Here is a 25,627-nt window from a genome sequence, read left to right on the forward strand (position 1 = left end):
TGCTTGACTATATGTTCAGCTAAGATCAGAGCTAAGAACAAAACTGGGCTTAAAGCCTTTTTGAAGGTCAGAATTAGTTTGGCGTGAACGGAGCGTGGTAAAGCCAGGTGGGTTGCGATCTCCTCTTATAGATGAGTAGTTTAGATGTAGAAAGTTCGGGGTGGGGGAGAATTTCCAGTGATCCCAGGGCATCTCAAATTTGGTTTTAAGGGTTTTAGTATTGTTTTATTTTTAATTTAGTTAAGTAATCCCAGTATATACTTATTTCCTTATGATTTGCTTCCTTCTCTTAAAAGTAAAATGCTAAAATTTTTCAGTCACATGATGGTTCCACTCGATGTAGCCTCAGCTGATAGTGGCGCTGTTGTAGCTATTGACGCGTCTCTGTCCAGGTAGTATTGAGTATCTTTTTCCCTCGAGCTGTTGCAGTGGAGGACCACATTTACTCCAATGGCTGACGTAGAGCTAAAGCAATGAACAGTTTGCCATTGTTTCAGTATTGCTGTCATTATCCAGGTATAAAAAGCTTTTGGCAATTTAGTTTTTGCTTGTGTAAAACATTAACCTGATTCAAAAATCGAACAGCAAGTTTCTCCCCTAAACTACTGTCCCCCAGCACGCAGTTCCCCTACCCACGGGCAACCAGTGTTCATGTGTTTCCTTCTCAGGTATCATATATTGGTAACTATTCCTCAAAGTAATTTCATTAAGGTTTTAGTATTCAAATGGTCTTTGCACTGGTCTTCAAATGTATACCTGTGTGCCAGGTATTATTGTTTCTGCAATTGGTCTTTAGTTACACTGTTGCCTTTTCCCACCTTCTCACCTCCTGCCCCTCTTTCAGCACAGTTCCCTGGAAGACCCTCCAGTTCAGTGATCATGAGAGAAGCTTGAGATGTCAGAGCAGTAGACGTGTGCTGGAAATCCAGTTACGTTTTCAGCTTGGGTTTTCTGGGTGATTTACCTGATGCTGAGGAAGGTATATCTTGTCAGGAAGAGTGACATCATCATCCTTGATGACATTAAATGATCCTGCAGCACTGAAAGACATTTTCTAATAATTGCCTGTTTATTAAGCGAGACGTTTAGTATCCATTTGTGACCTGAGCTATGAGTCCCCAGAAATCAAGCAGAGCTTAGAAATGAGATGCTGACTTGCCCCTGGACTGGGCTCCTTGGGAGTCTGGCCTTCCACACTGTGTGGAGCACACAAGACAACCCTGCCTGTGCACACGGTGGCCATGACCGTGTGGGCAGGCTGGGGGCTGCCGGTCAGGTCCGCTGCTGGCCTGAGAACGTGGCTCTACTTGGTAACATACGCTGGTTCATACAGTTGTCATGAAACAAAACTAATTTGATTTCTTCCCTCCACCCCCTTCCCTCCCCCCTCATTTCAGTGTTTTAGTTTAATTTTCTGGTTTCTAGTTATAACCAGAAAATAAAACCTTCAGGGCTATTCATATTAGCTTAGTAAAAGACATCTGGAATTTTAGAATTCTGCTTTGAATGACTAGGATCAAATCTCATTAATGTGTCTACACATATTATTAAGATCTCTCTCATTTGTAACAGTCATTTTTAAAAAAAAGAAAGAAAAAATAACCCAGAAGCATGTTGTATCAGTAAGTTTATTTCTATGAAGTTTCATGATTTTTTTTTTTTTTTAATGAAAAGCACGAATAAGCTGAAGACAGATCAAACGTGCTGAAATGATACAGGACCAAATGAAAAATCAGGGCCTCTGTCCTTCTCAGAGTAGCCACTAGGGGGAGGTGGGGGGTAGGTCTGAACTCCAGCAGGAAAGGAAGCTGCTTTGCGGTTTACAGCTGAGGTCTAACTTTGAGTAGAAACTATAGTTACTTTACGTTTGTAGTTGTTTCTGCTTCTGATGTAGTGTGCTTGAAACAATGAAAACATTTACTGGAGTGTAACCAAGTGACTACTTTTAGGAAGTGGAGAGACTGATTTTGGACCTCAGATTGAGAACCTGAATAAGAAGCTCTTCACGGTGGTTGCCTGGGATCCCCGAGGGTACGGACGTTCCAGACCCCCAGATCGAGATTTCCCAGTAGAATTTTTTGAAAGGGATGCAAAAGATGCTGTTGATTTGATGAAGGTGGGTCTCTTAGGCAAGAGCCCAGAGGAGGAGGGTGGCTGGGCCTGTCTTCATTTATTTTGTTTTTGTTTGTTGTTTCTTCAAGGGTAATACCACGTGACTGCTATAGAGAATTCAGGGTTCAGATGGGTATAAAGAGGAAAACAGATATATCAAACAATCTAACTATTTAGAGGTACTGCTACCAAGACTTTGAGGCTCTGCCTTTCTGGGCAATCTTATTACATGTATAAGCACACAGTTCTGTATTGATGGCATCCTACTATACCTGATGATTTTCCAGCTTACTGTTCATTGAACAGTTGATCAAGGAGTTACTTCCATGCCAATAAAGACAAATTTACTTCAGTTTTATAATAGGCACTTAGTATTCTGTTGTATGGATACACTGTGTCTTAATTCCCTTCTCCTGATGGTAGCTAAATCATTTCTAAGTTGCCTCGTGTGTGTGTGTGTGTGTGTGCGCGTGTGCATGCAGTTATACACGGAAGTGCAGTGAACATCGTGTTGTGCATGGACGTTGTGGCGCTCATGTTTTGCTGTTGCAGACAGTGCTGGTGTGGACTCCCTGGACCTGTCCTGGTACACGTGTGTGAGAGCTCCGTGCACATTTAGGAGATGACTTGCTGAGTGACGGGAGATGCAGACATTCATTCTACAAGATAGTGCCAAAGTATTATCCATAGTAGTCACACCAGTTTAGAGTCCCATCAGCAGATGTCTTGGACTGATGTTCGTTACTTCTTTAAATTTCCCCAATCATTCAGTGTTTACTTCTCGGCAGCATCTCTGAGATGCTCATCTTCCCTGTCAAACACATTCTCGGAGCCTGGCTGATCACCCGAAGACCAGTGTAACCACCATCATTCTTTCCCGGCCTTCCTGTAGCCAGTTCTTCCCATAGTTGCAGTCAGTGGCTTTACCAGATGCAGCGACTCTCCCGTTTCCCTCTCTGATCTGCATACCTGTCCTCAGAGTCTTCGCTCAGACCTGCACGGACGCACACACGTTGTCACGTCCAAGTACAGCTGATCTCCACCGTTTCTGGTTCCTTGAGACTTTATCCAACCAGAAGATGTAGTCCCCTCATCATTCAAAACAGTACTGTGTACTAGGTTTTTATGACCATCATATTTGCACCACAACTAATTGAGAGAAGCATTTATGTCGTCAAATGGTGGACTCTAGGATTTTTCTTTAATGGCCAGTTGACACTCCACACACCACAGCTGTGTCGATTCTGATACTTGAGGATCATCAAGCTCTCTCCGCAGCGAGGAGCCATAACCTGCGCTGTGCATTTCGTGGTATTTGTCACAGATGCTGAAGTTTAAGAAGGTCTCTTTGCTGGGGTGGAGTGATGGTGGAATAACAGCCCTCATTGCAGCTGCAAGATACCCGTCCTACATCAACAAGATGGTGATCTGGGGGGCCAACGCCTACGTGACCGACCAGGACGAGGAGATTTATCGGGGTAAGTCCCTCCACCTGGAGAGCAGCCTCCCTTCCCCCGACCTTTCTCAGGCCTTGTTTTGACGTGAGTTGGCTAGTCATGTCTCATCCGTTTCCTCGGCTGTAATGTGGGAAGGTGGTGAGTTCTCAGGAGAGTAATGCAATTTAACTAGTCTGTATTTTCAAGTTTCTTATTTCCAGAAGTGACACTTTATATGAGTCAGGAAAAGCCTAATAAGTAAAGTTCGTATTTACATTTCCTACTGTGATAGTGAGCCTCAAGGAAGGAGGGGGTTGACATGAAGTGTTATTTACAGGCTCATTTCAAGTAGTGAGGGTGGAAGGGAACACTGTATTCAAACGTGAACCCGCATACTTTGATAAAGAATTGTTGTGCTAGTCACACTTTTTAGGTTGTCCTTCAAGCTTATCTCTGAGGATTTTTAGAGACGGGGAACAGGGGCTGGCAGAGTGCAGCCCGTGGGCAGACCTGGCCCACTGCCTGTTGGTGTAAGGCTGAGGCTCTGGTAGAGGGGACCAGCGCTGTGACTGCTGGGGACCCAGAGGGGTGCTTCCCTCCAGCCTGCGGTTGCTACCCAGGCCTGTACTGGTGGCCTCCTCGCCCACCAGGCATTCCAGCTGTGGCAACTCAGGAGTCGCGGAGCCCCCAGCAAGCTGCCCGAATTGAGACCACTGGGCTCGCGGGACGAGAGGACGGCGCACTGAGATCTGGGGGTCCCTGGGGCGAAAAGTGCAACTGACTTAGGCTTCCCCCACTTTCCTGGCTCCAGCCTTCGGCCCCTCTGTTTCTCTTCAGGAGGTGACAGCAGGTGTGTGGGTGATGACGCCCGGCCCCGCCGTGGCTTCCCTCCTGCGTCGCCACTGCTCCTGAGCCTCCATTGCCCCAATTTGTCAGCGTGTTTTCTTAACAGAACTAAGAAACAAAACCCTCCTCGGGAAGGCCTCCTCACTGAGGCGGACATCCCGTCGTTTACTTCCGCTCCTTCTTAAATGTGTTATAAGGTAATACACTTTAAAATATGTATTGTAACATGTATCTTATATAATAGGATATATACTATAAAACAATGTATATTTATAAAACAAATATTTTATATACTTAATTTTATATAAATAATGCATATATGTATAGCATCTCTATAAATTAAATACGATGTCAAACATATAATAGATAATATTTTTATTTTGATTATTTCATAGCTGAATTTTTAGTTTAACTGTATAATATTTGACCCATATAAGGCAACACCTGCGACGTGAATGGACCCACCAAGGAGCACAAGGTCAGTCACTGCTGGCCCGCGTGCTGCTTCCAGCCTGAGTTGTCCATCCATGTGCCGTCTTGAAGACACTATCGTCACATACGTTCATATCCCTAAACGACACATAATTTAGTTTTATTTGTTTTTGAGCTAAACAGGGTGCCTTCGTACTATATGGCATTTTCTGTGACTCACTTTTTACCCATAGTTTTCTCAGAACGCCGTTTCTGAGGTTCATTCGTGACGTTGCTGTGTGGCGTTCTGTTGGGCACACCTGTTGCACTTTATCCTCCCTCTCTTTCCTCCTAGTGTTGCTGTGAGCATCCTTGGGTGCGTGCTCAGCGTGTGAGCAGACCTCCCTGGGGAGGGCGCCCGTGCTGGGGTGGCTGTGCCGTGCTTGCAAACGTGCCACTTTCAGGTGGCAGATCATTTTCCAGCAAAAGAAGCTTACACTTCCACCCCCTTAGCTTAGATCCTCAACAGGAACTTGGAACTATCAGAGTTCTGAATTCTGGCCAAATGGGTGTAAGATGGTATTTTATCGGAGGTCTTAATTTGCATTTTCCTGTTACTAATGAAATTGAGAATCTTTTCATGTGTTTATGCACCACTGGGGTTTCTTCTTTTGCATTTTACCTATTTGTGTCTTTTTACTGGTTTTTAAATTTTTATTGTGTAATATATGATACATGTAAATAACACGGTATGTTTCACAGGTGTATGTTAGGAAGTGTAACAACAGAACCAGCACCCAGGAGACCCCACCCAACTCAAGCATAGAGCGCTTCTGATATGAGCACAGTGTTACTGATGTGCAGTGTTACTTTGTTCTTTGGTTTTTAGCAACCTGATTACTAACTCCTTGCTGGTTAGTCATTGTGTTAGTAGTTGTGTTACCAGTGTGTGACTTGTCTTTTTGCTTTCTTTCTGGACAGAACTATTTAATTTTCATGTGAGGAGATGGTACAATGTTTTATTTTCTCATTGCCTTGGTGAGTTTTTAGTTGAGGCATAAATGACCTGTAACATTGAGCTGCTCTTACGTTTGCCGACGCGTCTGTCAGCTCTTTGCTCACCTTTCTTCCTTCCCCCTCACATGTCCCTTCTAAGGCCCTCTCTCTTCTCCCTGAAATTGTTCTTCACAAGTTCTTTAAGGGCAGGTCCGGTAATAGTCAACTCAGCTTTTACTTAAAAATGTTTATTTCGCGTGCACTCTTGAAACACGGTTTGGCTGTAAGTACAGAAATAGAAGTGGAAGCGCATCTTCTCTGCTGTTCTGGCGTCTTCTGCCTTCCGTACCTGCTGTGTGGGTCTGACTGTCCTTCCTTTGGAGTGATATGTCTGATCTCTGGCCCTTTTTCAGATTTTCTCTTTTTCTTTGGTACACTTCTGTTTTACTACCCCGTGTTGGATTTCTTTTTGTTTATCCTATTTGGGCTACATTTAACTTTTGTCTGGATTCTTTTATCAGTTCTGAGACACACTGTCACCTGCTGATTCCCTCTGACAGTGAGTCCCCCCCCCCCACCTTCCCCCTCTTGTCCCTCCTCCGTCTCCTCCTTTGGGGACTGATTGAACTTTGTAGACCGAGCATTTCCCTCTCCCCGTTTCTATTCATCTCCGTGTCTCTGTGTGTAGGGCTCTGCAAAATTTCTTAAGCTTTCTCTTCCAATTTTCTAGTTGTTTCGTTATCTTTACAAAGATTCTGATTGCCTTGTGATCTTTTTTTTTTTTTTGCGGTACGTGGGCCTCTCACCGTTGTGGCCTCTCCCGTTGCGGAGCACAGGCTCCGGACGCGCAGGCTCAGTGGCCATGGCTCACGGGCCCAGCCGCTCCGCGGCACGTGGGATCTTCCCGGACAGGGGCACGAACCCGCGTCCCCTGCATCGGCAGGCGGACTCTCAACCACTGCGCCACCAGGGAAGCCCTGTGTGATCTTTGATGAGGAGTGGATATTTGCTTACTCTTAATCTGAAAACAAACAAAAAAGACAGTGAGCATAAGTTGAGAACCCTTTCCTTCAGAGAGGATGTCCGTTTGCTCCTCTTGGGAACTATGGATGGTACCAGGTTGGGGCCATTTCCATCTCAGGTTCAGCTGTGTCCTCCCTCCGCCAGCCAACAGTCACCTTCCCCCGAAGCAGCCCTGCCTTTGAGTGGTCTTACCACTCTTCGCTCTGTTTTCAGGGTTCTCTTACACACACGCACACACGCACATGCACACACACACACACACATGCACACACACACGCACACATGCACACACACATACACACACACACGCACACACACAGGCACACACACAGACACACACAGACACACACACACATGCACACACACACACAGACACACACACATGCACACACACACAGACACACACACAGACACACACACACACACATGCACACTCTAGTTTCCATCGATTACTGCAAACTCCAGCAGTGCAACAAAAATTGTATATTATGAGAGAGCTAGTTGTTCCACTGCGAGAGGGCCTTCCCGAGGGTGTGGTCTGCTACACGGCCAAGGGCAGAGCCATCTCTGGGGCATTTCTCACGGGCCGTCTTCATGCCGTCGTGCCAGCCCCTCTCTCCTCTTCCTTCTTCCCAGGTCTCCTGCCACCTCTTCATTTTCTGGCTTCTTCTCTGCATCTCCCCACCAACCCCGCCCTTGACCCCATCTGGAGTCTTCTCAGTTTTGTGAGGAGCAGTTCAGCGTCCTCAGCCTCTGGACTCAACCCTGGGCGTCCGTCTGCGGGTTCAGAAGAGTGAGCAAGTGAAAGGCAGGCACTGTCTCTATCAGGGTCAGCCTGCCTCAGACGGCAGTTCACTTTAAAGGTGGCTTTTAGCCATTATTTCCTTTCCTAACAGAGAGTCATCTGTAATATAGTTTGTAGTTAGTAGTTACACCCATGCGCCTTCAGTGGCAGAAATTAGAATGAATGATGTGTGTGCATTTCTCAACGTACATAAATGCAGTTCAGAAAAAACTCCTGTTATAAATAATGTCATTTTCACTCAGATGACCCTAATTAGGGGAATGTCTGCTTTTATCTTATACCTTTAACAGAAAGCATTAATTTTAGATCTAATTTCATTCACTTGGTAAGAATCTACTGGTCCCTCTTTTGTGCCTGAGGGCCACAGTGGGGGACAAAACAAAGCAAAACCCCACACACAGAGCTCACATCTTGGTGGGGACCCAGCATTTGGCCCTCACCACGGACACAGAAGCCACTGAAAGTGACCAGCCCTGAGCAGAGTGATGGAGGGCAGGGTTGGGGAAGGCCCGGCCGACCTGGGCGAAGCCGGCGTGAGCCACGTGGAGACTGGGGGAGCACTCCCAGCTGGCAGGACAGCCAGTGCCGCAGCTCTGAGTGCACTGCGCTTGGAGTATTTACAGATGAACTCTAGTCTGAGACTAAACCCATTCTTGCCCACACATCTGTCTTTCAGGTATCCGAGACGTGTCTAAATGGAGTGAGAGAACAAGAAAGCCTCTGGAAGCCCTCTATGGGTTCGACTACTTTGCCAGAACCTGTGAAAAGTGGGTGGATGGCATAAAACAGTTTAAGCATCTTCCAGATGGTAGGTTACATGAGCTATTTAATGGTCCCTTTGCTCATTAGAGAGGCTGCTTGAGTCCCCCAGATGCTCGAGGATTCCTCGGGGATTAACGCGCTCGCCCACTGTCCTTCCACAGTGATGTGTGAACAGAGGGTGCTGGTGATCGTGTACAATGCGAGTTCTTGTGTGATAGACCCGCCTTGCACCAGAGACAGACCATGTGTACAAAGGGTCACATTGTTGAGTCTCTCATAGCAGACTGTTCTTTTTCCTTCGAATCCTTTGTGTGTATGATGGCAAAATCATTCTCCAGAAGCCTCAGATACTCTTCACTTTCTAATTCCAGGATGGGTAATTAGAAAACAGACACCAGATTTTCTCTTTTTCATATTTAGAGGTGTCACCCCACTACATCTTCTGTTACTAGGACAGAAAAGGAGGGATTCTCTGTCATGACCTTCAGCCCCAGAAGAATTAGTATGAGGAAGAAAGTATTCAGTCCTTTCCCAAGTTCCGAGCTAAGTTGTGTCACTTTAGCTGTGACAGATGTCTTCCTGTCTTTATCTGAAAAATTAACATGGTTTCCAATAACAAGAAGAATTGACATCCTGAAGAGAAATTCTGAATTAAAGTCTAATTTTTATAGCTATTTACATTTGTAGTCTCTCACTTTTCTAATTGCTAAAAGAATCGAGACTGGGTAAGATCTAATCTTGAAGCACATTCAGTTACAAAATTGTTGTGATTCAGGTACCAGTTTGGTCTATTCAGTAATCATTTCCAGAATGAGTCATCTGTCAAAACTTTCATAATGAGAAGGACATTTGGAAATGTTACTTTTTTGGTTTAAGTTCAAAATAGCGAGTATATCCTGTTCAAATGCAGTATCCACCCATAGAAACAGGTACTTGAAATGTATTTCAGGAGAATGAAAAGACAACTACAGACTGGGAGAAAATATTTGCTAAAGGACTTGTATCCAAATATACAAAACACTCTTAAAACTGAACAATAAGAAAACAACCCAAATAAAAGATGGGCCAGACAACAATGAGATCCCACTGTACACATCTTAGAGTAGCCACACAGAGGAATTTTAGGACAGTGAAAATGCTCTGTATAATATCATCATTGCATCCACGTCATTATGCATTTGTTCAGACCCACCAAATGTGTCCACCAAGAGTGTGTGCCCGGGGGATACCCCAGACTCAGGGAGGTGATGGTGCGTCCGTGCAGGTTCATCTGTTGTAAGAAGTGTCTGACGGGGTATCGACGATGGAGGAGGTTGTGCGTGTGTGGGGTTAGGGGTACGTGGGAGCTCTGTGCCTCCCACTCAGTCCTGCTGTAACCCTAAAACTCTAAAAAATGCAGTGTATTAAAGAGAGAAAGCGAGGGAGAAAGTGTCATGATACAGAGAATCTGGAAATGTATGAATCGTCTTACGGCAAGGCTGTTAACAAACTTATCTCCCTTCAGTACTGATTCCTCTGACAGGAGCCCTTTTCTTGTACTCAAGGCTGTGGCTGCTCAGTTCAGTTTAGGGATTGATCGCCAGATCTGGAGTCAGGCCCGGGGTGGAGTCTGGCTTTGCCACACAGCTGCCGTTTGAGTGGGTTCAGGCAGGTCACTTAGCCTCTCTGAGCAGCAGTTCTGGGTCTGTGAACTGGAGATACTGGGAACTACCCCAGGAAGCTGCTGTGAGGATTATATACGTGAGGTGAGGTGTTTTTATACATACACACGTGTATATAAAGTATGTGAGGTTATATAAGTGAGGTTTTGCATACTATGTGAGGTTATATATATGAGGTTTTATACACTATGTGAGATTACATACGTGAGGTTTTATATATATATTCTATGTGAGGTTATATATGTGAGGCTTCATATATATATTTCATGTGAGATTATATACTATACATGAGGCTATATATGTGAGGTTTTATATGTATTATCATATGTGAGGTTATATCGTGAGGTTGCGTGTGCTCGGCTTTGGTACAGCACCAACTCCAGGGTGAGTGCTTAGTAAAAAGTTAACCACTACTATTGTAAAAATACTTGATTTACGAGCAGTTGTACCTACTGTATGAGTTAAAGCCTCTACCTCCTGTGGCTCACAGGTGCCGAGTCACTGGGACGGCTCCTGACACGCGGGGTGGGCTCGGGAACACTGGCGTTAATCGCCATGGGGCTGCTCAGTGGCGGGTGCGGCCCCCCCCAGGGCCAGCAGGCAGTGACCCCCACCCAAGAGGAGGGAGGAGCCACTGCCTGGACAGCACCCAGGGACCCCGGCTTTCTCAGGGCAGCTGGGGAGGACAGGGCTAGCTCTGGGGTGCCTGCTGGGAGCAGGGCGCCTCCTTTTAGCGGTACAGCCACCCCGGGGATGTATGATTGTCCCTGATCAACCGAGAGAGGCCAAAAAACTCATGGAGTTAGGGCACCCCCAAGATTTCCCCAGCAGGAAATGGCAGGACAGGAAGTGGAGCCTGACTTGTGCCATGTGAGCCATAGAAATGCTGTCACACATCAGGGTGAGGGCCTCTGTCAGGGGTGTCGGGGCGAGATGGATGGACAGCAGCTTCTGCACAGCTGCAGTTGTATCTTCACCGTGAGGGACACAGGCTTGAGGGCCAGAGGGCCCCACTGAAGACACTATTTCAAGGGAGGAGCTTTTCAGGTAGCAAGCGCCTACCATCGTTTGGCAGACAGCGAACGGCCCCACGTAATATAGAGACTTGTAGGGTTTTTGTTTGTTTTAACTACTGTTTTCCATGAATTATGAATTTAAGTCAGGCAAGAGTGCTTGTTCACTAGTAGAGCTTAAAAGAAAAAAGCCAGGAGAGAAACAGAAAAGGAAACCCAAAGAATGTTAGAGCTGGAAGGCGATCAGACCCCGACTGATCCAGGCCAGTCTCTTAGAGACAGATGCTAAGGGCGGGGGGTGGGGGTGGGGGAGGTTTGTACGCGCTCTGCGCCTCCCCACACGTAGGAGGGTCACAGGAAAACAGAGTCTCCGTGTCTTTCAGGTAACATCTGTCGGCACCTGCTGCCCCTGGTTCAGTGCCCCACCCTAATCGTGCACGGTGAGAAGGATCCTCTGGTCCCGAGCTTCCATGCCGACTTCATACACAAACACGTGAAGGGGTCACGGTGAGTCCGGCGTGAGCCAGCACTCTGCCCTGGGGGCTTGGGAGATAAACGGGAGAAGCTATAGGAAGAGAAGAAGCATGAGGGTTGGGTTTTTCAGGTGCATCCCGCCCCAGAGGAGGGATTTTTGTCCCGTGTGAACCAACAGTCCTGCTGTATTTAGGGAACAGGGGGCCAAGGAGCCCTGGAATCCGAGGGCAGGAGCTCTGAGGGCTGCAGCACATCAACCTAAACAGTCACCTATCATTTGGGAACTTTCGTTATAAAAGCACTACTCACCCAGTAAAGAAAGTTTGTAAAATCAAAAGAAGAAAGCAAATCGCCTGTTGCTTACCATCCATTTAAATACCTCCATTAATAGCATTTTTGTGTACTACTCCTTTCTAGTTTTTTTAACATAGATACAATCATATTCAACTCTGATTCCTGCTTTTTTCCCACTTAAAATTGTGTTGTAAACTTTTCGTGTTATTTCAGCCTTAAATATGTACACATCAGAGGAGAACCTGTTATTCAGAATCACAAAACAGCAGCGTCTGCCAAGCCAGCTGTGTTGGTGGCCCATTCGATTAAATGGCAGAGACACGTTCCTTGTCTGTGTAGCCCCGTTTCTGCCAACCAGCCTGGGGACGCCAGAGAACCTAATAAGACATGTCAGCAGAAATTCTGTTCTTCAATCCATTTGTTTTTATATGGAACAGAAATTTATAATTTAAATACTTTGGCTGACACGGGAGCCAGCTTCTGCTGGTGCTTATATCAAGATGAAAATTCCACGTTGGGCAAGCTCAGAATTTCCTTGATATGCAGTGATGCACATCCTGAAGGAGAAAATGGGGTGTGACCAGGAGCTGGTGGCCTGGCTTTGTTATTTTTAAGCAAACCTCCTGGAAAATAAACACCCAAGTGAGCCTTGATCCCTTCAGAGACTGTATATGAATTCCAGAGCTGCTGTCATTACTCAGGACGTCTTTGGAATTGTACAGAATTCTTTGGAAATTGGCGTTGTTAGTGACCTAAGAACACCCTCCCCCCACCCCCACCCCGCCCTGACCCTCCATGAGCCGATTCTGATGCCCTGCAGGCCAGCCCTGCCTGGTAGGTCAGCAGTGGTCCCTGAGCTGAGAGTCCCCACGGTCCAGCAGGGAGAGTAGAAACAGCTCCTCTACCTCCTAATCATACTAGTTATTCCGTGATCGATTTTAACAAATGTCTCAGAGAATTTTTAAATGTGGGAGACACGCTTCTTATTCTGCAGTAAAATAGCATTCCTACAATTCCTGTCTAATTCCTGTGTCCAAAGAGCATTTTATATTTAAAAGGCATTTCACATATGATTACATACTTCACAACGACCTTATGGGAAAAGATTTTGTCCCAATTTACAGATGAGAAAATCAAGGCTGAGACGTGTTAAGTAATCTTCCAAGGTTGCATGGCTAGTAAACGACAAATCCTAGGGTTTTTTCCTCCTAATATAGTGCGTTCCCCCCACAGCACAGCTGCCTCTCATAAACATACTCTTATTTTAATATGATGGTAAGATGCCTGTACTATATACTTGCTGACCTGGTTAATTGTCTTCTTACTTCAGAAATGACAGGTTTTTGCACACTGAGGCTCATGATAAATGCAGTGTGTTCCCTTAGAGAGCCAGGTTCAGTAAAAGTCTGCAAGAAAGTTTAATTTAGGAATTCTGTTCCAGACCCATCTCCTAGCAACAGAATACATCAATATGGGAGAAAAATATTCCCTTGCCATTCAGATGTTAATGGTTTTAGTACACTCTCTTATGGAAGGTCATTTTCTTACAGCAGGATTCTTTGGAAAAAATGAGTTGAGAGTAAAGTGTTACACTTGCTCCCTTCCTCTGTCAGAAGAGCCGTTTATGTTGGGCGTGAACCTAAAACACGGTGGTTAATTCTGGACCCACAAAAAGAGGGTTGATTCCTTGAGCACCAAGGTCGCCCTCCGACTCTGTGCACAGGCCTCTCACCCCAGGGGGGGCAACTCCGAGTGCAGGTGCTTCCGACGAACTTGGGGTTTCATTTCCCTGCCAGGTACATTTATGATTAAAGAATTAAAGGTACAAGTGTGTCGCTCAAGATTGTACTACAAATAGATAATCAGGTGTGAAACAAAATGCCTTTCTCTCCTGGAAGGGGGCCGAGTGCAGGGTGGGTGCTCAGCAGGCCCACTTCCTGCCTGTGACAATTTGTCTCTCTCTGTTCTCTTTGCTGGAGAAGAACCACAGCATCTCCTGGAGACAGAGACCTCAGAGATCACTCAAGTTCAGTGACTTTAGATTTTGTTTTTAGGCAGTTGAGCCCTTCCTCCTAACAAACTCTTCTGCAGGAGTCCCAGATACAAAGCATAAGACAGTGGTCGCTGTGATTATCCCCCGCTCGGCCAGCCCTCCCTCCTAGATCGCACAGCACTGACACCGCCGCCTGCCTGTCTAGCCAGCCTCTGCTTGAGCGCCTCCAGTTGCCGAGCACGCCTGGTCCTCGGGGCCACCCAGCTTGCTGTCACAGTTAGCGCCGAGCAGAGCCTGCGCCCTTCGGACCCTTCGGGGCTGGCGTGGACGGGCCCCTGGAAGCAGAAGGGCTGATCTGGCTCAGGAGAGGGTGGGGCTTCACGGAGGGTGTGACTACCGCGCTGCAGTGGAGACACGGGGTGCTCGCCGTGCGGGGTCGTCAGCTCCGGCTGCTGTGACAAAGACCGCACACTGGGCGGCTGAAACTACGGACATTGAGGCCCTCACAGTCTAGAGGCTGGACGTCCAAGATCAGGGTGGCAAGGGGTTGGTCTGTCCTGAGGCCTTTCTCCTTGGTGTGCAGGTGCCACGTTCTCCCTGTGTCCTCACACGGTCGTCCCTCTGTGTGGGCGTCTGTGTCCTGATCTCTTCTCATAAGGACACCCATCAGATTAGATTAGGGCCCACCTGTGTGACCTCACTTTAACATAATGCCTCTTTAAAGACCTGATATCCAAGCACGGTCACACTGAGGTACTGGGGTTAGGACTTCAACATGCGAATTGGGGGGCACGGCTCAGCCCACAACAGTACGTTTCTGAGGAGGTTCTCAGATCTCAGGAATTGGGGGCCCAGCAGAGATCAGGATCTGGGTTCAGACCCGGCTACGCGTGACCAGCCCCTTGCCCCTTCCCTGCCTGGAGTCCCGCACCCCTTGCCCCTTCCCTGCCTGGCCAGGGCCACCCAGCCTCCGGGCACAGCTTGGCTGTCTCTTTCTGCTCCTCCACTTACCGTTCTGAGGCCACGCGGCCCCTTACTGGCACCTTACTAGCAGCAGCGAGCAGGCCAGCCTCTGTCCCGGACGCGGTCTAGTTCAGCCTCAAAGCACTTGGTACACAGTGAAAGGAAGAATGTGAGCATCGCACGGCCACATCTGTGGGTGGCAGGGGTCCCTGAGTGGTGACTCAGGCCCGGAAAGTGTGTTGTGGAGTCCACCTGCAGGTTCTGGGGCCAGAGAACAGACCCGGAAGGAGAGGACGAGGGCCGGAGTCCACGTGTGCAGAGAGGTGGGGCCTTGGGCTCTGTGTGGGCCAGAGGGGAGGGGTGGGAAACGGAGTCGCGCCTGGAGACCAGAGTCAGGGTTTGGGGGCCCTGAGCAGCATTCGCAGCCGTGGTGGCTACAGCACAGCAGGGGCTCAGATGGACCGGGGGTGGGGGGGGCGGTGCTGGTGATGAATCGTGCTCGTAAGCAGGTGGACGTGTTTCTGTACCTCTGTTTCCTGTGTGTCACATGGGGATGGGGATGCCTGTCATCTCAGATAACTTTCTGAGGAATGAATGGGGATGTATGTGCAAGTTCAGACGAATAAGAACTCGGCACACGGTAGCTGCCTTCGTGGATGGAATGCTGGTGTGGGTGTAGGTGGTCTGGGGCCCAGGAGACAGCAGGGTAGAGCTCGATGGGCAGTCAGGCGCATCGCCCTCGGTCAGCTGTACGCGTGCACACACACGTATTTATATATCGTATACATGTGTGGACATGTAATATATCTATAGCGAGAGAGGATTGATTTACTATGGGAGTAAGGCATTGGCTCGTGCAGCTACAGAGGCTGAGAAGTCCAAGATCTGCAGTCAGCAGCTGGAGGCCCAGGAGAGCTCATGCTGTGGTTCAGTCTGACTCTGAAGGACCAGAGAACCAGAAAGAGCTGATGTTGCAGTGCGAGTCTGAAGGCAGGAAAAAGCCAGTGCCCCAGTTTGAAGACAGGCAGGAGGAGTTCCTCTTGCTCAGGGGAGGGTCAGCCTTTTGTGCTATTCGGGCCGTCAACTGATTGGATGAGGCCCACCCACGTGGGGAGGGCAGTCTGCTGTGCTCAGTCTGCTGATTGAGATGTGACTCTCATCCCGAAACACCCTCACACACACACCCAGAATCATGTCTCACCAAATGTCTGGGCACCTGTGGCTCAGCCAAGTTGACACGTAAACCCAACCCTGGCGGAGGGCAGCTGGCAGGAGCTGTCCTCAGAGGTCTTGGCCTGGTGGTGGTAGCGCTAAGGGTGCCTGGGTTCCCCAGGTCGTGGGTCAGGTGCTGGCCTCTGTCTGATCACAGGAGGGAGGAGGGGCCTCGCTCTGCAGCTTCCTGGCCTTGTCCAGTCTGGCCAGCGGTGGGAAGATGGCCCCAGACCTCCAAGGTGGGCAGGGGGGTGGCGTGTCCCTGCGGGCGCGAAGTAAAACGGTCTTGTGCTGGCAGCAGGTTCGTTCCGGTTCCGTGGAGAGGGGGCCCGGCAGACACCGAAGGAAGGGGGACGCACCCCCCTCAGCTGCCCGGATGACCCTTCCCACCCCCTCCTCAGCTGCTGTTTCTAGTTCCTCCTCTCTGACTGCAGGCAGCTCAGGGCCAGGTTCCAGGATTAACTCCAAACAGGACCAGCCTCATCCTTACAAAGCCGGGTCCTGGTGTCTCACAGTGGGGGGAAGGGGGGGCTCATCCTTTCTAGACAAATCTCAGCCATGACATTTTCTAAAATCGTTTTTTTAACACCTTTATTGGAGTATAATTGCTTTACAATGGTGTGTTAGTTTCTGCTGTATAACAAAGTGAATGAGCTCTACATATACATATATCCCCATATCCCCTCCCTCTTGCGTCTCCCTCTCACCCTCCCTATTCCACCCCTGTAGGTGGTCACAGAGCACCAAGCTGATCTCCCTGTGCTATGCGGCTGCTTCCCACTAGCTATCTGTTTTACATTTGATAGTGTGTATATGTCCATGCCACTCTCTCACTTCGTCCCAGCTTTCCTTTCACCCTGCTGTGTCCTCAAGTTCGTTCTCTACGTTTGCATCTTTATTCCTGTCCTGCCCCTAGGTTCGTGAGAACCATTTTTATTTTAGATTCCATATATATATGCGTTAGCATATGGTATTTGTTTTTCTCTTTCTGACTGACTTCACTCTGTATGACAGACTCTAGGTCCATCCACCTCACTACAAATAACTCAATTTTGTTTCTCTTTATGGCTGAGTGATAGTCCATTGTGTATATGTGCCACATCTTCTTTATCCACTCATCTGTTGATGGACACTTAGGTTGCTTCCATGTCCTGGCTATTGTAAATAGAGCTGCAATGAACATTGTGGTACGTGACTCTTTTTGAATTATGGTTTTCTCAGGGTCTACGCCCAGTAGTGGGATTGCTGGGTCGTATGGTAATTCTATTTTTAGCTTTTTAAGGAACCTCCATACTGTTCTCCATAGTGGCTGTATCAATTTACATTGCCACCAACAGTGCAAGAGGGTTCCCTTTTCTCCACACCCTCTCCAGCATTTATTGTTTGTAGATTTTTTGATGATAGCCATTCTGACTGGTGTAAGGTGATACCTCATTGTAGTTTTGATTTGCATTTCTCTAATGATTGGTGATGTTGAGCATCCCTTCATGTGTTTGTTGGCAATCCGTATTTCGTCTTTGGAGAAATGTCTGTTTAGGTCTTCTGCCCATTTTTGGATTGGATGGTTTGTTTTTTTGATATTGAGTTGTATGAGCTGCTTGTATATTTTGGAGATTAATCCTTTGTCAGTTGCTTCGTTTGCAAATATTTTCTCCCATTCTGAGGGTTGTCTTTTCATCTTGTTTATGGTTTCCTTTGCTCTGCAAAAGCTTTTAAGTTTCATTAGGTCCCATTTATTTTCATTTCTCTAGGAGGTGGTTCAAAAAGGATCTTGCTGTGATTTATACCATAGAGTGTCCTACCTATGTTTTCCTCTAAGAGTTTTATAGTGTTTGGCCTTACATTTAGGTCTAAAATCTCTTTAAGGTAAGAATTTTCCAACTGCGGTCGATTGTGGTCGCCAGCAAACGTAAATAAATTGTCTCCAAGTTGGAACATTTTGTTGATACGCTGTACATAACTGGAACCTTCATAACGACTTTCTTACATTGTGAAGCACAATACAGATAGAATAATGGACGAATAGCAAACGTGTATTAAGTGTCTACTGTGCGCCCAGAGATAATTTCATCTTCAGAATAACCCTCTGGGGTGGACACTGTTACTGTCCCCACTTTCCAGGTGAGCAGCTGTGGTTCAGGGAGATGCTGTCGCTTGCTGGTAAAGAGCCTACGTTGGTCAGCCTGGGTTGTTTTGCCCCCATAATAGCCAGCGCCTTCAGCCTGTTTCTCCTTCGCCCACTAGCACGTAGGGAGCATCGTCCAAGGACTGTCCAGGAGAGGTGGAGGGAGACTAGAGGGACTTGAATTCCTCAAAAGGTCTAGAGTCACATTTCTTTTTCTAAAGGTGCCAAATGCAGTGGGGAGCCTGCCCCAGCAAGTAGGATCTAGCATCTACCCCCGAGGGGTGCATCCGCTCCAGCTGAGCCGTGTGTCTGGCAGTGGCGAATTTCCTGCTCGTTTTCCTGGAAAGTGTGGTTGTTTGAACACCACTCTCCATGAGCGTGTGATTTGATCCTTTGTTGATTGGGTGAGAGTCTGGGTCAGCAGCAGTGGCCACGCTGCCTTGGCAGCCCTGTATTTACACCTGTCCGGGGCAGTGCTGCCCCAAGAGGAGCACATGTCAGGGATAGTGACCTCTGTATCAGACCTCAGGGAAGGCTGTGTTGAGGACCCCGAAATGATCCCAACAGCTATCAAGGAGCAGAGCTGTCTTATTCATACCCTCATTTATCCATCTGTCTGTCCGTCCCTCTGTCTGCCCATCCTCAGTCCAGTGCGGTTCTGAACGTAGATGCCTGGGAACAGGGCTCCCATATTTTTAACGAGGGGCCCAGTTTTTATTTCCCGAGACTGAGATTACTACTGGGAGAACACAGCACTGAGGCTAAAAGACGGGATCGCAGCTGCTGTCTTTCCTTCCTTCTTGGGCGTCTGAACAAATAATAGGAGTGGGTTGGCTCCCCACACAGGAGGACTTGCAGGTTTGGCAGGGTGGGTCTCTGCTTCAGAGTCCAGCTTGGTCCGCGTTGGAAGGTGCAAGGTATCCCAGACGTGCCCTTCTGTGACTGCCAGCATCCTCGGCAGTTGGTCCTTTTCTGTCTCCTGAGAACAGAGGCCGTGACTGTCCCTGTGAGCCCCGTCCCTCTGGAGGGCAGCTGGTCCTTTCTCTGGGGTGGTGCAGCTCATACTTCTTTTCTGAATAGCATTAACGTTGACTTGGAAATGCCCTGGTTATTGTTAATGGCGTTATTAACCTTCCCCAGGGCCTCAGAAAGATGCCAGCAACAGATCCTCCTTTCAAGCCAGTGAGCTTGATAGTCTGGGTTCCCTCACACACCCCCAGTCCCCGTGTGGTTGGTTGCCGGAGGCCCAGCATCACACAGGGACAGCTCTGTTCCAAGCTCCCTCTTGCCATGCGTCCTCCCTCATGTTCACTGAGGTCCCTAGAGCTCTCAGCTCCCCACCCCGTGGAAAGCACAGAGAAGCAGGAAATGCAGTAACTGGCATTTTGCCCCAGTGTAGTCCTTTTAACGTCTAACTGTATTGTGGACAGAACAAGTCAGACTTGTGCTTATATCCTAGAACCTTTAATTTGTTTAAAACTTATTGTCTGCACTTTTATAGCCAATAAATAAAATGTGTAACTCAGAAGTCTGCCTTTATTAAAGAAACTGCAGACCAGCCACATTTGACCAAAGCCCTGTTGAAAGGAAGAAGCCTCCCGAGGATGGTGAGGTGTCTTGACAGCTGCACAACCAAGTGCGGGTGGCTAATGCAGGTTCCTGCTACCCTCACAAGCTTCAGGAACATTTACTTACCCTTTGTCTGGTGGCTTGTATGCAGACCTGCTCAGTCCTCCAAAATGACGGGGTGATTTGGAACCTTGAACAACAGGCCTACGGGGGCTGTGAATTCTGATTTGGGTTTTCCCACTACATAGGTATTCCAAGAGGCTCCAATCCAGTGGATTCTGCACACTTCATCTTTTTATCATCTTTCCAACCCTCTCTCTCAAGACCAATGTTATTAAAAAGATTTTTTTTCTTAGGTAACCACCAATTACATCTCCCACTCTGTCAGGTTTGCAGTCAAACTATTTCTTACCTGATTCAATCCCAAGCACAGTGTGTGTGCTCTGTCACTGTTACGTCTCTCTTCTGGGACCATTCATAAGATGTACCTGACACTTTCTTCCTAATAGAGGTGATGGAAAGAAAACCAGGGCAGTTTCTCACTTGAGGTTTTCATGAAACAATAGGGAGGGTAACAGGTTTTTAAGGGATGTGCCATTAACCATAATCTTTTTTTTTAGGTTGCATCTGATGCCAGAAGGCAAGCACAACCTGCATTTACGTTTTGCAGGTGAATTCAACAAGTTAGCGGAAGACTTCCTACAGTGACCGTGTCCCCGAGGACATGTGACCTGTGAATCCTGAGCCTGGGGCTTGAGCCTGGTGCTGCCTTTGAAACCCGCCTGCGGGTCACCCCCCAGTTCACCTGCCTTTCCAGTCTCCCCGCAAACTGCTCCTAATCCAACAGCAATGATGACATACTATAAGCATCCTCTAGCCTTCATAGCTACAAAAATGAAACCTGATTTTTCAGTGTTGTTAATTTCTACCATTGTCTTAAAAAATAAATTGCTATCATGATTTACTTTACTTTCAGGTTAACGTTCAGTGAAGCATTTGTAGTGTTCACCACCGCTCCTCTGAGTTGAATTTACACGGTGCCTTTTATCTGAGAGGTGCAAGCGTGCACTGGTCTTTGTATTCATCACATTGTTCACAGAGAAGTGGCTAAGCTGAAGACAGTCCTCGCCCGGGGCCCTGGATTCCACACGTTCACGGGGTTGCTGGAACCACAGCAAGCCAAGGAGGAAGGTCGGCTTTGTCCCCAGATCTCTATCCACCTCCACACACCTGGGTTCCTTTCCTTGAATACTTTGGGCCAGTGAAGCTAAAAATATGCCTCCTGGTCTCTCCTTACTGAAAGAGCGGAAAGGCTATTAATTAAAAACATGAAAGTAGAAATCCTGTTTTCTTAAAATTACTAAACCTGGAAACACTTAGGAAACATTTAGTGAAAGAATAAAAATTGTTTGCAATAAAAATTAAGAGACCACGGGATTTGGACACATGCTTTTTTATTAGTATAGATATCTTAGACAACACGGCAGTTTCCAGAGGAGTCCCACGTTACTACACCAACAGTGTGAATTTCTGACAGAGGCAAAACTGAGCACCATAGTATACAAATAGAAAGACCATGCTTGATTGAGGACAACAGAAGTTCACTAAGGATGCACGACCTATTTCAGAAGTTCTCAGGCCTCCCCCTTGCTCTCCTCCTGGCCTCCGGCCACGTCCAGCCGCACGCGGGGCTCAGGCCTCGTCCTCGCCCTCCTCCTCCTCAAACTCCCCCTGCTCGTCGGCCGTGGCGTCCTGGTACTGCTGGTACTCGGACACCAGGTCGTTCATGTTGCTCTCGGCCTCGGTGAACTCCATCTCGTCCATGCCCTCGCCCGTGTACCAGTGCAGGAAGGCCTTGCGGCGGAACATGGCCGTGAACTGCTCCGAGATGCGCTTGAACAGCTCCTGGATGGCCGTGCTGTTGCCGATGAAGGTGGCCGACATCTTGAGGCCGCGGGGCGGGATGTCGCACACGGCCGTCTTCACGTTGTTGGGGATCCACTCGACGAAGTAGCTGCTGTTCTTGTTCTGCACGTTGAGCATCTGCTCGTCCACCTCCTTCATGGACATGCGGCCCCGGAAGATGGCGGCCACGGTCAGGTAGCGGCCGTGGCGCGGGTCGCAGGCGGCCATCATGTTCTTGGAGTCGAACATCTGCTGCGTGAGCTCAGGCACCGTCAGCGCGCGGTACTGCTGGCTGCCCCGGCTGGTCAGCGGCGCGAAGCCGGGCATGAAGAAGTGCAGGCGCGGGAAGGGCACCATGTTCACGGCCAGCTTGCGCAGGTCGGCGTTGAGCTGGCCCGGGAAGCGCAGGCACGTGGTGACCCCGCTCATGGTGGCCGAAACCAGGTGGTTGAGGTCCCCGTAGGTGGGCGTGGTCAGCTTCAGGGTGCGGAAGCAGATGTCGTACAGCGCCTCGTTGTCAATGGAGTAGGTCTCGTCCGTGTTCTCCACCAGCTGGTGCACAGACAGCGTGGCGTTGTAGGGCTCCACCACCGTGTCCGACACCTTGGGCGAGGGCATCACGCTGAAGGTGTTCATGATGCGGTCGGGGTACTCCTCGCGGATCTTGCTGATAAGCAGGGTGCCCATCCCGGACCCGGTGCCGCCCCCCAGCGAGTGGGTCAGCTGGAAGCCCTGCAGACAGTCACAGCTTTCTGACTCCTTCCGGACCACGTCCAGGACCGAGTCCACCAGCTCCGCGCCCTCCGTGTAGTGGCCCTTGGCCCAGTTGTTGCCGGCGCCGCTCTGGCCTGCCGGAGGGAAAGGAGAATATCAGACACGAAAACTTTAGCAAGGAATTCCAGATTCTGTCATTTTGACTCTGCACTAGATTTAGAGATGACAGATTCTTCTCTTTTAGAAACCCTTCCGACCTACAAACAATTTTTCTATATACCAGTGACCCTCAAAAACACTGGAGATCTAATGAAGCAAAAAGGTTAGTTCATATGAGGCAGTTAATTAAGAAGATGGTTTAACAAAACCCAATTGGTTTAAAATTAAGAACAAAGAACCTTATGTAAATACTTAAATCAGCTACAAGGAACAGGCAGGGTGGAGGCACACGTGATCAGAAGAGGCCGCCCCAAGCAGCTGTCTCAGCCGCTCCTAACCTGTGCCTTTGGCCTTCGCCCCAGGAAATGCCTGCCTGTTGTCACTGGTCCTCTGAGATGACCAGTCACCTGGGAGCTGCTGTTGGAAGCTTCCCTTCGCTCTTTATTCTCTGCCCTCCCCAGGCTGCTCTGCTGTGGGACGGACCCTCTGCAGGCGGACCCCGTCCTTTGAGCTGTGCGGAGAGGGGCCAGAGGAGAGACAGCCCGTGGACCGGGGGCAGTTAGGCCAGGACTCAGGGCCTCTGTGGACACGCAGCCTCCAGCGGGGCACTCAGCAGTGAGCTGTGACCTCCACGGGGCTTAGGAGGGCGTGGGCCTCCCGAGCCAGTGCCCGGGGACCACGCTACATACCGAACACGAAGTTGTCGGGCCGGAAGATCTGGCCGAAGGGTCCAGACCTGACCGAGTCCATGGTGCCCGGCTCCAGATCCACCAGGATGGCCCGAGGCACGTATTTGTTACCTGCGGGGACAGAGCAGGACTCAGACCTGCGGTCGGCAAAGGAATCACAGACAGTGCCCTGCTCTCTGGGCCTTTTATGGCAGAATTCAGCAGGGAAACTTCCAGCATGAGACAAAAGTAGGAGATTAGAGGCGGTTTCTGCTCTACAAAGGGAGATAATGGCCTGCCTCGTCATGACAAACATGCAGGAGACTTCAGGAGCTCTGAAGTGTGTTTTTGAGCAGTTAAAAATGCATGCAGGAAGCCTTTCCTTGTCATTTGCATGTTCCTGATACATTGCGTCTGCCGCAGAACAGAAAGCAAGGTGAGGGGGCAGGAAAGCTTCCAATAATCACCGGCAGCTTCATTGTAGTACACGTTGATTCTCTCCAGCTGCAGGTCACTGTCTCCATGGTAACTGCCCGTGGGGTCGATCCCATGCTCATCGCTGATGACCTCCCAAAACTGGAAATAAAGAAAACCGCATCCGAAGTATCAGTAAAGGTGGCCCCCTTCTCCCTCTCCTGTCCTTGGAACGGCGGCGTTGTGGTCAGACAGTCGAGGAGACCCAGACAGACCAACAGCTGCCCGCCCTGATCCTCCAGCAGCCGCTGCTGAGGGGCTCAGGAATCCGCCGCGCATCAGCCATATTATGGCGACAGGCTGAAAAGCTGGGAGGAGCCCTGGAGGAGGAGAGTGGGCACAGCCGCGGGGGCTGTCACCCCCGGCAGGGCTGAGTGTCAGCACCCCAGCTGATGGACGGGTCCTGGCAGGACCCACACAGGTGCACCCCGCCCTGCGGCTGCCGGCAGGGATCCCTGTTTCCTGGCACAAACCCGACCCAGCTCTCCAAGCGGCGCAGTGTTAGGCGCTGACATCTTACTGCCCTCCGGCCACTGACTGCAGCAGCGGAATGGTGGGGTAGCGCGGGCAGGAGCCCAGGAGCACGCGGGGGGCAGTGGCTGGAGCTGGCCACGGTGCGGGCTCAGGCTGCAGGCTGCATTGTGAATTTGCAGCAGGAAAGGGGGTGGCGGGGCTGGGGGGGGCAATATGGCGGTTCTGAAAGAGACCACGTCCTCGTGCAGGCGCCCGCCCACACCCATGCACCATGCCCGTGGCGCCTCGCCCACTGCGGGCGACAGTCACAGCCCAGGACGGCCACCTGCCGCCGCGCAGGCGGGAATCAGACTCCGACGTTATACGTCAGTCTGTCTAGCTGGTGCTCGCATTAAAGGATCTAACATCCCTGTCTTTCGGACCCACGAGAAGTCTCCATAACATCTGTCACCCAATGACACTGCATTTTTTCATTCAAACTACAGACAAAATATACAAATTAAATTCCATATGAGGCCACTGGATTATCATGACCAAAGGCCCTATCCAAATCTCAGAGGCTAGTCAACCAGGGAAATACCAACCGCGTCCCTCAGAAGGGCCGGGTCCGAGGAAATTTCAAAGGGGCCTTGATTAATCACACACAGCTGCCTCGCCGCGCGCACCGCCGCAGGTTCTGTGGTTCCTGGGCCCCGCCCCGAGCCCGCGCCGAGAACGCGCCACCCGGGGCGGCGGCCCCCTCCCGGGCCCTGGCGCGCACCCTGGGGACCTGCCACCCCTCTCCCGCCCCTCGCGCGCACCCGGGGACCCGCCACCCTTCCCCGACCCCTCCTCGGTCTTCACCCTGGGGACCCGTCGCCCCCTCCCGGGCTCTGGCGCGCACCCTGCGGATCCGCCGCCCCTTCCCCGGCCCCTCCCGGGCCCTGGCGCACACCCTTGGGACCCGCCACCCCTCCCCGACCCCCTCCTCGGTCTTCACCCTGGGGACCCGCCGCCCCCTCCCGGGCCCCTCCCGGGCCCTGGCGCGCACCCTGCGGACCCGCCGCCCCCTCCCCGGCCCTGGAGCGCACCCTGGGGACCCGCCACCCCTCCCCGGCCCCTCCTCGGTCTTCACCCTGGGGACCCGTCACCCCTCCGCGGCCCCTCCTCGGTTTTCACCCTGGGGACTCGCCACCCCTTCCCGGCCCCTCACGCGCACCCTGGGGACCCGCCACCCCTTCCCGACCCCTCCTAGGTCTTCACCCTGGGGACCCGCCGCCCCCTCCCCGGCCCGCCCCAGCGCGCACCTTGGCGCCGATCTGGTTGCCGCACTGGCCCGCCTGGATGTGCACGATCTCGCGCATGGTGCCGGCTGCGGAGCGGGTGGAGGCGCGGGCCCTAGGCTACGCTATGCGCGGCGCCAGGTGGCGGACACGGGCGCAGAAACCTGCCGCCGCCCCTCCGGCCGCGCCTTTTATCGCGGATGCCCCGCCCCCGCTCGGTGACGTCAGCGGGCGGGGCGCGGGGGCGGTGCGGCGGGGCGAGGGGACTGCGGCACC

The 25,627-nt window shown here is 50.1% G+C and overlaps 2 protein-coding genes across 5 annotated transcripts in view; one reads left to right on the forward strand and one right to left on the reverse strand.

The window, feature by feature from the left end:
• The window catches only part of BPHL (biphenyl hydrolase like), a 27,507-nt gene extending 6,368 nt beyond the window's left edge, over positions 1-21,139 (forward strand). The window contains exons 3-7 of one of the 3 annotated variants that reach the window (XM_022586551.3): positions 1,950-2,116; positions 3,437-3,590; positions 8,306-8,437; positions 11,449-11,572; positions 20,672-21,139. In XM_022586551.3, the coding sequence (XP_022442259.2) occupies positions 1,950-2,116; positions 3,437-3,590; positions 8,306-8,437; positions 11,449-11,572; positions 20,672-20,723 (629 nt within the window). In that variant the 3' untranslated portion in view covers positions 20,724-21,139. The other 2 variants (XM_022586550.2, XM_089918217.1) reach the window with 2 other exon arrangements.
• Positions 21,133-25,521, reverse strand: TUBB2A (tubulin beta 2A class IIa). 2 transcript variants are annotated; one of them, XM_022586549.2, is made up of 4 exons: positions 25,376-25,521; positions 23,609-23,717; positions 23,163-23,273; positions 21,133-22,448 (listed from the first exon to the last, which is right to left on the reverse strand). In XM_022586549.2, the coding sequence occupies exons 1-4, from the start codon at positions 25,430-25,432 to the stop codon at positions 21,388-21,390; spliced, it is 1,338 nt and encodes a 445-aa protein (XP_022442257.1). In that variant the 5' UTR covers positions 25,433-25,521; the 3' UTR covers positions 21,133-21,387. The 2 variants fall into 2 exon arrangements, with proteins under 2 accessions (XP_022442257.1, XP_089774338.1); XM_089918212.1 differs by lacking the exon at positions 23,163-23,273.
• Between the last annotated feature and the right edge of the window lie 106 nt (positions 25,522-25,627).

Source organism: Delphinapterus leucas, chromosome 10, assembly GCF_059928025.1.
Source record: "Delphinapterus leucas isolate spDelLeu-1000000601 "Yukka" chromosome 10, BTC_Dleu_Yukka2, whole genome shotgun sequence".
Lineage (NCBI taxonomy): Eukaryota > Metazoa > Chordata > Mammalia > Artiodactyla > Monodontidae > Delphinapterus > Delphinapterus leucas.

Bases quoted from the DNA above. Each gene is read 5' to 3' on its own strand.
- TUBB2A (XM_022586549.2), bottom strand. From the start codon at position 25,432: ATGCGCGAGATCGTGCACATCCAGGCGGGCCAGTGCGGCAACCAGATC. The intron at 23,718-25,375 runs GTGCGCGCTGGG...CTTTATTTCCAG, and splicing joins GCAACCAGATCGGCGCCAAG to TTTTGGGAGGTCATCAGCGA. The intron at 23,274-23,608 runs GTGATTATTGGA...CTGTCCCCGCAG, and splicing joins GTACTACAATGAAGCTGCCG to GTAACAAATACGTGCCTCGG.